We start from the raw sequence: 12,199 nt of genomic DNA, 5'->3' as shown, positions 1-12,199 counted from the left end.
GGAGTGGTGTTGTGGTATAGTTAGGCTGGAGTGGTGTTGTGGTATAGTTAGGCTGGAGTGGTGTTGTGGTATAGTTAGGCTGGAGTGGTGTTGTGGTATAGTTAGGCTGGAGTGTTGTTGTGGTATAGTTAGGCTGGAGTGGTGTTGTGGTATAGTTAGGCTGGAGTGGTGTTGTGGTATAGTTAGGCTGGAGTGGTGTTGTGGTATAGTTAGGCTGGAGTGGTGTTGTGGTATAGTTAGGCTGGAGTGTTGTTGTGGTATAGTTAGGCTGGAGTGTTGTTGTGGTATAGTTAGGCTGGAGTGGTGTTGCCGCGATGCCGAGGAAACGCTGTTATTTCCATCCGGATTGCAGGTCTGGGTTACTTGCTCTGTTCAGCCTTCATTGGGACGGGGGTGCGTTGCAGAGCGTTTAACATACAGCATGTTATATGCACGTGTGTTTGAGTCAGCGGGGAATCAGGCGCGCGCAGGGCTCCCTGCAGCACATCTAACATCCACCGTCTTCGCGATTTCAATGCCGGATTTGCACAACGTCAGCTGCGTGAAAAAAACACTGCCGGTGCGTGGATGCATGACGCGCGCGCTGCACATTTCACGGAGGACAACACAATCTTCCACAAACTTCGCGAGTTCAATACAGGATATGCACAACGGCTTGTCCTGAAAGCTGGATTTACAAACAGAAGCTGTTCACGGGCCACAACCTGTAAGTCTGATTTATTTTTCATCGATGTGTTTTCCTGTAATAGGTTGTAGCAAGGAAGTAAACAGATGACAGCGCTGTTCTGCAAACCAGTCTGTTAAATGCTCATTCATACTTAACGTTATCCGACGAACACCTAACGTTACAAACATTAACGTTAAAATCTCAACAGCGAACCTTGCATTAGTGTAAATGATTCTTTGATTAGAGCTTTTATGTATTGTTTATCTTCAGGCATGCTAAACATGGTCTGTGTGTGATTTGGCTAACTTACTAAAGTCAGTGCTTAGTGTTTGTTTTGGGTTAGTTCTTGCGACAGATATTTGGCTATAATCGTTCTAAAAATACAAAAGTTAAAGTGCCATTCAGTAGCGATCATTATAGATCCGCAGTCTTTACTCTTGAGGACTGAACAGGTTCTGCTCGATCATCTTCACTCAAATGTTCTGGGTCTGATTCGGGCGGTAAGGGGCGTGACGTTTCCGACGTGCACTGCGGTTAGCGAATCACAACACACTGGGCCAGCTAACCAATCAGAGCCCACTGCGTATTTTTGAGGGACTGGCTTCATACAACCCGGAAAGCATCAGACCGTTTCACAAGGAGGGACAGAGCAGTGTAGAATAAAGGTCAAATATATGAAAAATAAAGCAATTTTTTTTAAAACGAAGCATGAACACATGTTACAGTGCACCCCACAAACACAATCAAGCCTTCAAAAGAATGTGTTTTACCACCCCTTTAAACCATATTTCTATTTTTTTATCATATTTTTACTTAATTTTAAACCATATTTCTATTTTTATTTTATTTAATTTTAAATCATATTTTCATTTAATTTAATTTTAAACCATTTTTTATTTTATTTAATTTTGAACCCTATTTTAATTTTATTTAATTTAAAACCATATATCTATTTTAATTTTATTTAATTTTAAATCATATTTTAATTTAATTTTAAACCATATTTTAATTTAATTTTAAACCATATTTCTATTTTATCATAATTTTATTTAATTTTAAACCATATTTCTATTTTTATTTAATTTATTTTTAAATCATATTTTTATTTAATTTTATACCATTTTTTATTTTATTTTTTATTTTAAACCATATTTTTATTTTATTTCATTTTAAACCATATTTTTATTTTATTTCATTTTAAACCATATTTTTCTACACATTTTAATGACCCTAAGAATGAAATGTTCTGAGTTAAACTTCTGTAACCGCACAGATGAGAAATAGCTGCAGGTTTATCATGTGCTTTCACACACACACACACACACACACACACACACACACACTCGCACTCGCACTCGCGCACACGCACACACACACACACACACACACACACACACACACACACACACACACACACACACACACACACACACACACACACACCCTGCTGGCGGGCTCCTCTGGGGCTGCTGGAGGAAGTGCTGAGCTCCGCTTCCTCCTCGTTCTCCATCTCATTCAGACTCTTCACTGAACTCATGTCGCTCATGGAGTCTTCCGGCACAATCTGCACAGATCAGAGACGTTTGCTGAACACACTCCACATTAGGGATGCACGGTATTGGATTTTTGCCGATATTCGATATGCCGATATTTTTCAACTCATTTTGGCCGATGCCGATACCGATATATGTTTATTTTTTCCCTTTGTTTGGAAACAACACCATTTTGAGCAAAAACTTTTTTTTTTTCATTCTGGTTTCAGATTTCTGATGTCTCCTTGCTTAAAGGATACTTGTTAAAGATAAATAAATGTTAATAAAGTTATTTTTATAATAAGAGTATATTTTCTCTAAAAATAATAATAATAAAGTCAGTGATTTTTCATCCCAGACAGATTCAGTTGTAATCTAAATATTGTATTTTGGGATGTAATGTTTGTGCCTATGATGTGGGAGTGGCATCAGTTGATGCTGTCTTTAGCTTCAAATAAAAAAATATACAATTATTTTAGTGCTCCTTGGATTATTTTTCATCATCCATTTCATAAAATGTTATTACAGATTAATAAACTGTATATACAAGTATTTAATTTGAAACTGTCATGTTTGTGATTTGACATCATTACTGCTTTATTTATTCAGAAAAAAAAGTAACTTCAATTTATTTGTGTATTCTACTTTTCATTTTATTACTGTATCAACAGCGCCGCCTCTACATATATAACATTTTAGAGGCGGGCACTAGGACCTGGAGGAGCTTCTGCTGCTGTGCGATTGTTTTTGGCTAGTTTTGTTGTGCAAACCCAGCAACCCTATGGGTCACGTCCTTCTGTACATTCACAAATTCAAGGCAGTGTTTAAAAACGGTCAATATAAATAACCATGTGCTTGTTTTTGCTTGAAGAATGAGCACACGGCTGACATGATCTTATCGCTATAGCAGTCCTTGCACATGTCAGTTATTGCAGGATCGTTATCATATCGGCATAATTTTTTCATCTCAGCCGATGCCGATTTTTATATTTTATGCATTTATCGGCGATTCCGATGTCGTGCCGATAAAATCGTGCATCCCTACCCCACATCTGAACATTTCTCATTCAGTTCACATGACAAACGGAAACATAGCGAGTGTTTCTGAGACTGATGTTGGTGCCACAGAATCCAGTGGGAAGGAGGAAACTAGAGGTGAAGCAAACCTTCTTGGCGTGTGCGGGCGCTTGGGCTGGAGCGGGCGATGCCAGTTTGCTGTTGAAGTGCCCTCTCCACTCAGTGATGCCCAGCAGGAGCCCCATCTGGTGCAGTTTGTTCAGGTGGTGTGTGTGTGTGTGTGAGCGGGCGGAGTCCAGCAGGAGTGCTTTAGATTTGGCCTGACCGAGCACTTTAGAGAGCGGCTCCAAAAACACCTGCACAGGTCAGATCATCACAAACACCAGATCAGGAAAAACACACTCACTGAATGTGCAACTTCAGCTCATTTATACTGAAATACACTACATTCCCCTTCAGGTGTTCAACCCCTTCACGGCCACAGGTGTGTAACTCCAGCTCTAGGCCTGCAGACGCTTCTACACCACAGGTGGACAGTAGGGTTGGGTATCGTTTGGGTTTTTTTCGATTCTGGTGCCAAACCGATACTTTTAAAACGGTTCCGGTGCCTAAACGGTGCCTGAACCGATACTTTTAAAACGGTTCCGGTGCCTAAACGGTGCCTGAACCGATACTTTTAAAACGGTTCCGGTGCCTAAACGGTGCCTGAACCGATACTTTTAAAACGGTTCCGGTGCCTAAACGGTGCCAAACCGATACTTTTAAAACTGTACCGGTTCCTAAACGGTGCCTGAACCGATACTTTTAAAACGGTACCGGTGCCTAAACGGTGCCAAACCGATACTTTTAAAACTGTACCGGTTCCTAAACGGTGCCTGAACCGATACTTTTAAAACTGTACCGGTGCCTAAACGGTGCCTGAACCGATACTTTTAAAACGGTACCGGTGCCTAAACGGTGCCAAACCGATACTTTTAAAACTGTACCGGTGCCTAAACTGTGCCTGAACCGATACTTTTAAAACTGTACCGGTTCCTAAACGGTGCCTGAACCGATACTTTTAAAACTGTACCGGTTCCTAAACGGTGCCTGAACCGATACTTTTAAAACTGTACCGGTTCCTAAACGGTGCCTGAACCGATACTTTTAAAACGGTTCCGGTTCCTAAACGGTGCCAAACCAATACTTTTAAAACGGTTCCGGTGCCTAAACGGTGCCAAACCGATACTTTTAAAACGGTTCCGGTGCCTAAACGGTGCCTGAACCGATACTTTTAAAACGGTTCCGGTGCCTAAACAGTGCCTGAACCGATACTTTTAAAACGGTTCCGGTGCCTAAACCGATACTTTTAAAACTGTACCGGTTCCTAAACGGTGCCTGAACCGATACTTTTAAAACGGTACCGGTGCCTAAATGGTGCCAAACCGATACTTTTAAAACTGTTCCGGTGCCTAAACGGTGCCAAACCGATACTTTTAAAACGGTTCCGGTGCCTAAACGGTGCCAAACCGATACTTTTAAAACGGTTCCGGTGACTAAACGGTGCCAAACCGATACTTTTAAAACGGTTCCGGTGCCTAAACGGTGCCAAACCGATACTTTTAAAACGGTTCCGGTGCCTAAACGGTGCCAAACCGATACTTTTAAAACGGTTCCGGTGCCTAAACGGTGCCAAACCGATACTTTTAAAACGGATCCGGTGCCTAAACGGTGCCTGAACCGATACTTTTAAAACGGTACCGGTGCCTAAACGGTGCCTGAACCGATACTTTTAAAACGGTTCCGGTGCCTAAACGGTGCCTGAACCGATACTTTTAAAACGGTTCCGGTGCCTAAACGGTGCCAAACCGATACTTTTAAAACGGTTCCGGTGACTAAACGGTGCCAAACCGATACTTTTAAAACGGTTCCGGTGCCTAAACGGTGCCAAACCGATACTTTTAAAACGGTTCCGGTGCCTAAACGGTGCCTGAACCGATACTTTTAAAATGGTACCGGTGCCTAAACGGTGCCTGAACCGATACTTTTAAAACGGTTCCGGTGCCTAAACGGTGCCTGAACCGATACTTTTAAAACGGTACCGGTGCCTAAACGGTGCCAAACCGATACTTTTAAAACGGTTCCGGTGCCTAAACGGTGCCTGAACCGATACTTTTAAAACGGTACCGGTGCCTAAACGGTGCCTGAACCGATACTTTTAAAACGGTTCCGGTGCCTAAACGGTGCCAAACCGATACTTTTAAATAAAAAAAAAGGCCACAAAACGAGGTGGATGACATTAAATGGCTTTTTATTTTTTTTAAATTGAACCATTTATTAAAAGTTTAATGTATACTTAAATGTATGAATATAAATAAATACAAAACACAATTTACAAATTATTATTGACTTATTTATAAATTCACAGTAAAACCTAAGCCACCTAACCCAACTACGACAGGCCTAATATAACTCTAAATAACAGTTACAGTAAAAACAGCAGACGTCTGTATTCTTGCTCTGCTACAAACCAGCTTCGAGCTTCAGCTTTATTTTGAAATATGATCATATTCTCTGGCTAAATATTTTAGAATGCATGGCCTTAATGTTTCCATGGCGACGCGTCATGTTTCTCACATGACACACAGCAGGCGCAATAGCTCTGACAGCTCAGCTGTATCGGGTTTATTTCGTTTTTTCTTTTTATTCAAAATATTCACAAACTTCTTAACTGTGTCACGAACTATCTGATGTTCAAATGTGTGAGTGAATGTGTGTTAGTTGATCTATAAAGCGCAATGGGCGGCGCCATGTTAGTTTGCGCCTCAGAATCGGATCTGTCGGATTTACAACACTTGAGTTCATTCTCGTCTCACGAAATACATGAAAGTAAGTGACCAGTGAACTGGAAGAAGAATAGAGTAAACTTTATAGTTACTATATAATGTGCATGTATCTGATGTGAATAAAACACAACGTTAGTCAAATTATAACTGTCTGAAAGGATTGTCATTGCCGCTTCCATAGACATCAGTGTGTGTTTTTTGCTAGTACTTATGAGCATTTAAATGCCTGAAACCTGAAATAAACATGATGTGGTTGAAAACACGGAATAGTTGTCATGAGATGTGGTTGAAAACACGGAATAGTTGTCATGAGATGTGGTTGAAAACACGGAATAGTTGTCATGAGATGTGGTTGAAAACACGGAATAGTTGTCATGAGATGTGGTTGAAAACACTGAATAGTTGTCATGAGTTGTGATGTGACCAGCGCTGAGTGTCTGTCTCTGGCTCAGCCAAAGCGTGAAAGCACGTTTGAATTTTGGCACCGAAATGAGGAACCGAAATCTGCGTTCTGATTCGGTCCGGTACATACTGGTTATATAAGTACCGGTGCCATATTGGAACCGGGTTTCGGTACCCAACCCTAGTGGACAGTAACTAAGCACATTTACTTGAGTTCTGTACTTAAGTACACTTTTTGAGTATCTGTACTGTCCTTGAGTAGTATTGTTTCTGGAAACTTATGACTTTTACTTCACTACATTTGAAAGACAAATATCGTACTTTTTACTCCACTACATTTCTATCAAGGCCCTCAAAGTAGAAAGTCGTAGCCGCTTTGAAAGACAATGGATGATTTTTCTTCTTTAAAATGTGATTTTTTTTTTTTTTGCAGACAGCCTATCTGTAATCACTCTTGTAGGATCACATTAAGTTCAATGATTTCCAGGTATTTTTTGAACACTAATCAATTGATGGCAAAATAGAAGGTGGCAGTTCCCAGACGCACAACCATAGCCGTACTTAAAAGTTAAAATTCAGTGCCCGGTTGCATAAAGCACCTTAAGTGTAATTTTCCCTTAAAGGGGGGGTGAAATGCTGTTTCATGCATACTGATCTTTTTGCACTGTTAAAGACTTGGATTCCCATGCTAAACATGGACAAAGTTTCAAAAGCTAAGGTGGACGTTTGATGGGAGTATTTCTGTGCCAAAATTAGTACTTCCTGTTAGTCATAAGTTTCGGAAAGTTTTTTTCGATCATGGGTCCGCTTGACGTCAACAGGGCGGAATTTCCTTGTATGGGCCGTACGGACAATTCTACCGGAAGAGCGCGCGCGAGAGAGAGAGAGAGAGAGAGAGAGAGAGAGAGAGAGAGAGAGAGAGAGAGAGAGAGAGAGAGAGAGAGCGCGTGAAAGCAATAGGCTACGCCCATCAAAGCGCTGGCTCGTAGCCAAATAACCCCGCGTTAAGGCAAAAGTGGATAGAATTTGCTTTTCCGGATCAGCAACTGAGTTGCGCAAATATTTATGTCTGTTCCCTGCATTTCGGTGCCGATTGTTTTATAAACAAGGCCCAGTTCGACGGCGGATTTTCAAATCGCCTAATACTGAAGGATGGAGCGGTCCCAACGATAAAGGTCCCAACGTTGGAACCGCAGGCAGTGAGTAAGACTGCTTCAAATGTCTGTTTTTGCCTATGCCCATCAAGTAGCCCAAACATGATCACGTATTGATCAATGGAGCATGCGATGTATAGTGTGTACATTTGTTTAGCTGGCCACTATATGTGTATGTTTGTGTATTGTAAAAGCACTCCAAACAACAATACACATAACATTCATAACGTTTCAAACCGCTGAATCGACTAACTGATTCATAGCGCTCTGAACCGCTGAATCGACTCACTGATTCATAACGTTTCAAACCGCTGAATCGACTAACTGATTCATAACGCTTCGAACCGCTGAATCGACTCACTGATTCATAACGCTCTGAAGCTTCATGATGCCGTGTTTTGAAATCGTCATCTCTATATAAGTCGTTATTTAGGGTTTTTTTGCGCACAGAAACTATTCTCGTCTTCATAAAGTTATTGTAGAGCCGCTGTAGTGAGATGGACTTTGTAACTTTAGTCTTTAGTGTCTTTTAAGGGTCTTGAGAGTGTAAAGTTGAGCCAATGGAGGCCTTTCAGAGCATCAGCTTTACACTAAAATATCTTCATTTGTGTCTGAAGATGAACGGAGGTCTGACGGGTGTCCAACCACATGAGGCTCAGTCATTAATCACACAATTTACAGTTTTGGCTGAACTAACCCTTTAAGTTATTCTCTTCGGTAAGGGGAAATCGCCCCTTAAAGGAAAAGCTTAAGGTGCTTTATGCAACCGGGCACAGGCCTTCTCGTCCAACATCACAAATGCGCTTCTAGAAGATTCCCCATAAACACACTCCTAAACCTTGAGGAAAGAAGAGCTGAAGCTGTTAGAGCGACTTCGTATTAAACCCTACGGATGGAGAATGGGAAGCTCATGTGCAGTAAAGGCAGGCGTCACAACACTTTTGGCGACATAGTGTATAGTAAATTTGCAACTTTAAGTCATTTATAGCCTTGCCGCATAACAAAACATGACTCCAATCAGAAATGAACTGATCATAAACCCAATTCCCAGCGGAGAGAGAGAGCGATCCCACTCTCTGGTGTCATCATGGGAATGAAGCCGCCGCACCAGAGGCATCGAGACTAATGATGTGACAGGAGACTGAACCTCTAACCCCCGAAGAATGACACTCGGCAACGGTTGTCATGACAACAGCCTAGTTACATGACTTCCTCCCGCCTCTGGTACCCGCCCACCTGCTGCGAGACGTCTCGGGTAATGATGGGAAAATGATCTTCGCCTACTGATATTGACTGATCTCTCACCCCTACACTGATGCTCTTCCTCTGTGTTTCTGTCTCGTTTTACAGCACAGATGTCTAAACATTCTTAAATCAAAACACATTTACTGGAGAAGAGAAATGACTGAACACATTAAAGGGTTAGTTCAGCCAAAACTGTAAATTGTGTCATTAATGACTGAGCCTCATGTGGTTGGACACCCGTCAGACCTCCGTTCATCTTCAGACACAAATGAAGATATTTTAGTGTAAATCTGATGCTCTGAAAGGCCTCCATTGGCTCAACTTTACACTCTCAAGACCCTTAAAAGACACTAAAGACTAAAGTTACAAAGTCCATCTCACTACAGCGGCTCTACAATAACTTTATGAAGACGAGAATAGTTTCTGTGCACAAAAAAACCCTAAATAACGACTTATATAGTGATGACGATTTCAAAACACGGCCTCATGAAGCCTCGAAGCGTTATGAATCAGTGAGTCGATTCAGCGGTTCGAAGCGTTATGAATCAGTGAGTCGATTCAGCGGTTCAGAGCGTTATGAATCAGTGAGTCGATTCAGCGGTTCAGAGCGTTATGAATCAACGAGTCGATTCAGCGGTTCAGAGCGTTATGAATCAGCGAGTCGATTCAGCGGTTCAGAGCGTTATGAATCAGCGAGTCGATTCAGCGGTTCAGAGCGCTATGAATCAGTGAGTCGATTCAGCGGTTCAGAGCATTATGAATCAGCGAGTCGATTCAGCGGTTCAGAGCGTTATGAATCAGTGAGTCGATTCAGCGGTTCGGAGCGTTATGAATCAGTGAGTCGATTCAGCGGTTCAGAGCGTTATGAATCAGTGAGTCGATTCAGCGGTTCGGAGCGTTGTGAATCAGTGAGTCGATTCAGCGGTTCAGAGCGTTATGAATCAGTGAGTCGATTCAGCGGTTCAGAGCATTATGAATCAGCGAGTCGATTCAGCGGTTCAGAGCGTTATGAATCAGTGAGTCGATTCAGCGGTTCGGAGCGTTATGAATCAGTGAGTCGATTCAGCGGTTCGAAGCATTATGAATCAGTGAGTCGATTCAGCGGTTCAGAGCGTTATGAATCAGTGAGTCGATTCAGCGGTTCAGAGCGTTATGAATCAGCGAGTCGATTCAGTGGTTCAGAGCGTTATGAATCAGTGAGTCGATTCAGCGGTTCAGAGCGTTATGAATCAGCGAGTCGATTCAGCGGTTCAGAGCGTTATGAATCAGCGAGTCGATTCAGCGGTTCAGAGCGTTATGAATCAGTGAGTCGATTCAGCGATTCGAAGCGTTATGAATCAGTGAGTCGATTCAGCGGTTCAGAGCGTTATGAATCAGCGAGTCGATTCAGCGGTTCAGAGCGTTATGAATCAGCGAGTTGATTCAGCGGTTCGAAGCGTTATGAATCAGTGAGTCGATTCAGCGGTTCAGAGGGTTATGAATCAGCGAGTCGATTCAGCGGTTCAGAGCATTATGAATCAGCGAGTCGATTCAGCGGTTCGGAAAATGACATTTACTGGAGAAGAGAAATGACTGAACACATTAAGTCTCGTTTTCTGAAAAAAGTTAACGCTTTAATTAAAGCGTTTATAATGAATTAACCCTTGTGTATTGTTCAAATTCACGAGCTTTTCGATATGTTCGAGATGAAAACATCCACTAAATGTATCAGATTAATATGAATCAACCTCAGTCATGATCAAAATAACTGAATGTTTAAAAATATCCAGAATTTTTACTCTTTAACTGACAATTGTTTTTCAAAAACTGATTTGAGGGGAAAAAAACACACACAAAATGACTTATTTTCAATATAAAAAGTGATTGTGGACTGGATATTTTTTATCTTTTATCAGTCTTGGGCATGTGGAAGATGAGTAACAACACTGGCTTTGATGCGTTGTTAGTTTGTGATCAGATTTTAATGTTTTCTCGCTCATTTACTGCTCGTGGCTGTTTTTGCCCCATTGACTTCCATTATAACATCATTTCTTGTTTGCAAAGCAATGACACCATATAATCATGCATTCTTGATTGTTGGTGGTTTTCCCTGTTGGGAAGAGGTCAAATGTGTCAATGTGTCATTTTTACAGTTGATCACCAGGTGGCACTATTAACTCTTTAGCGCCTGTTCTAAAAGAGCTTAGTTTCTGTCTTTATATGGAGTATAACGGCGTATAAATGAGCGAGAAAACATTCAAATCTGATGCTGCACAAAAACTAAAACTGCATCAAAGCCAGTGTTGTTCCTAATCTTCCACATGTCCAAGACTGCGATAACAGGTGAAAAATATCCAGTCCAAAATCACTTTTAATATTGAAAATAAGTCATTGTGTGTGTTTCTTTCCTCAAATCAGTGACATCATTTATGAACTTGGCAATTAAAGAGTAAAAATCCTGGATTTTTTTTTAAACATTCAGTAGTTTTGATCCGGACTGGGGTTGATTAACAGATTTATACAATATATTAATCTGATGCATTTCTTAATACGGAGTTATAAAAACTATACAGATGTTTTTAAAAAAGTGAATTGAGCTCTTACGTGTATTTTTAATGTCAAAAACAAAAGATGTCAAAATGTCACTTAAATTGACAGTCGGTTGTGTAAGATTTAGGAGACTAAAACTAGACAAAAACTAAAAACAATTCAGGTGATTAAAATATGACTAAAACTAAACGGCATTTTAGTCAAAAGACTAAACGAAATCAAAAATTGGTGTCAAAATTAACACTGCCTCCAGAACTGAACTGAAGATGCTAGTTTTGCTCTGTACCTGTAGCTAAATGACACTAGTTTCGCTCTGTACCTGTAGCTAAATGACGCTAGTTTCGCTCTGTACCTGTAGCTAAATGACGCTAGTTTCGCTCTGTACCTGTAGCTAAATGACGCTAGTTTCGCTCTGTACCTGTAGCTAAATGACACTAGTTTCGCTCTGTACCTGTAGCTAAATGACGCTAGTTTCGCTCTGTACCTGTAGCTAAATGACGCTAGTTTCGCTCTGTACCTGTAGCTAAATGACGTTAGTTTCGCTCTGTACCTGTAGCTAAATGACGTTAGTTTCGCTCTGTACCTGTAGCTAAATGATGCTAGTTTCGCTCTGTACCTGTAGCTAAATGACGTTAGTTTCGCTCTGTACCTGTAGCTAAATGACGCTAGTTTTGCTCTGTACCTGTAGCTAAATGACGCTAGTTTTGCTCTGTACCTGTAGCTAAATGACGCTAGTTTCGCTCTGTACCTGTAGCTAAATGACACTAGTTTCGCTCTGTACCTGTAGCTAAATGACGCTAGTTTCGCTCTGTACCTGTAGCTAAATGA

The 12,199-nt window shown here is 41.1% G+C and overlaps 1 protein-coding gene across 1 annotated transcript in view; it reads right to left on the bottom strand.

Moving 5' to 3' along the window:
* LOC307144232 (uncharacterized protein) overlaps positions 1-12,199 on the bottom strand; it is a gene marked incomplete at its 3' end in the record, with an annotated part of 160,024 nt that overhangs the window by 87,625 nt on the left and 60,200 nt on the right. The window contains exons 18-19 of the mRNA XM_079846335.1: positions 3,366-3,572; positions 2,111-2,231 (exon numbers count right to left, since the gene is read on the bottom strand). Of these exons, the coding sequence (XP_079702461.1) occupies positions 2,111-2,231; positions 3,366-3,572 (328 nt within the window). The remainder of the gene's footprint in view (positions 1-2,110; positions 2,232-3,365; positions 3,573-12,199) is intronic.

Source organism: Gobio gobio (genome assembly GCF_949357685.1).
Source record: "Gobio gobio genome assembly, chromosome: 20".
NCBI classification, from domain to species: domain Eukaryota; kingdom Metazoa; phylum Chordata; class Actinopteri; order Cypriniformes; family Gobionidae; genus Gobio; species Gobio gobio.
Note: the sequence above shows the minus strand (reverse complement) of the source record. Positions and strands in the feature narration are given on the sequence as shown.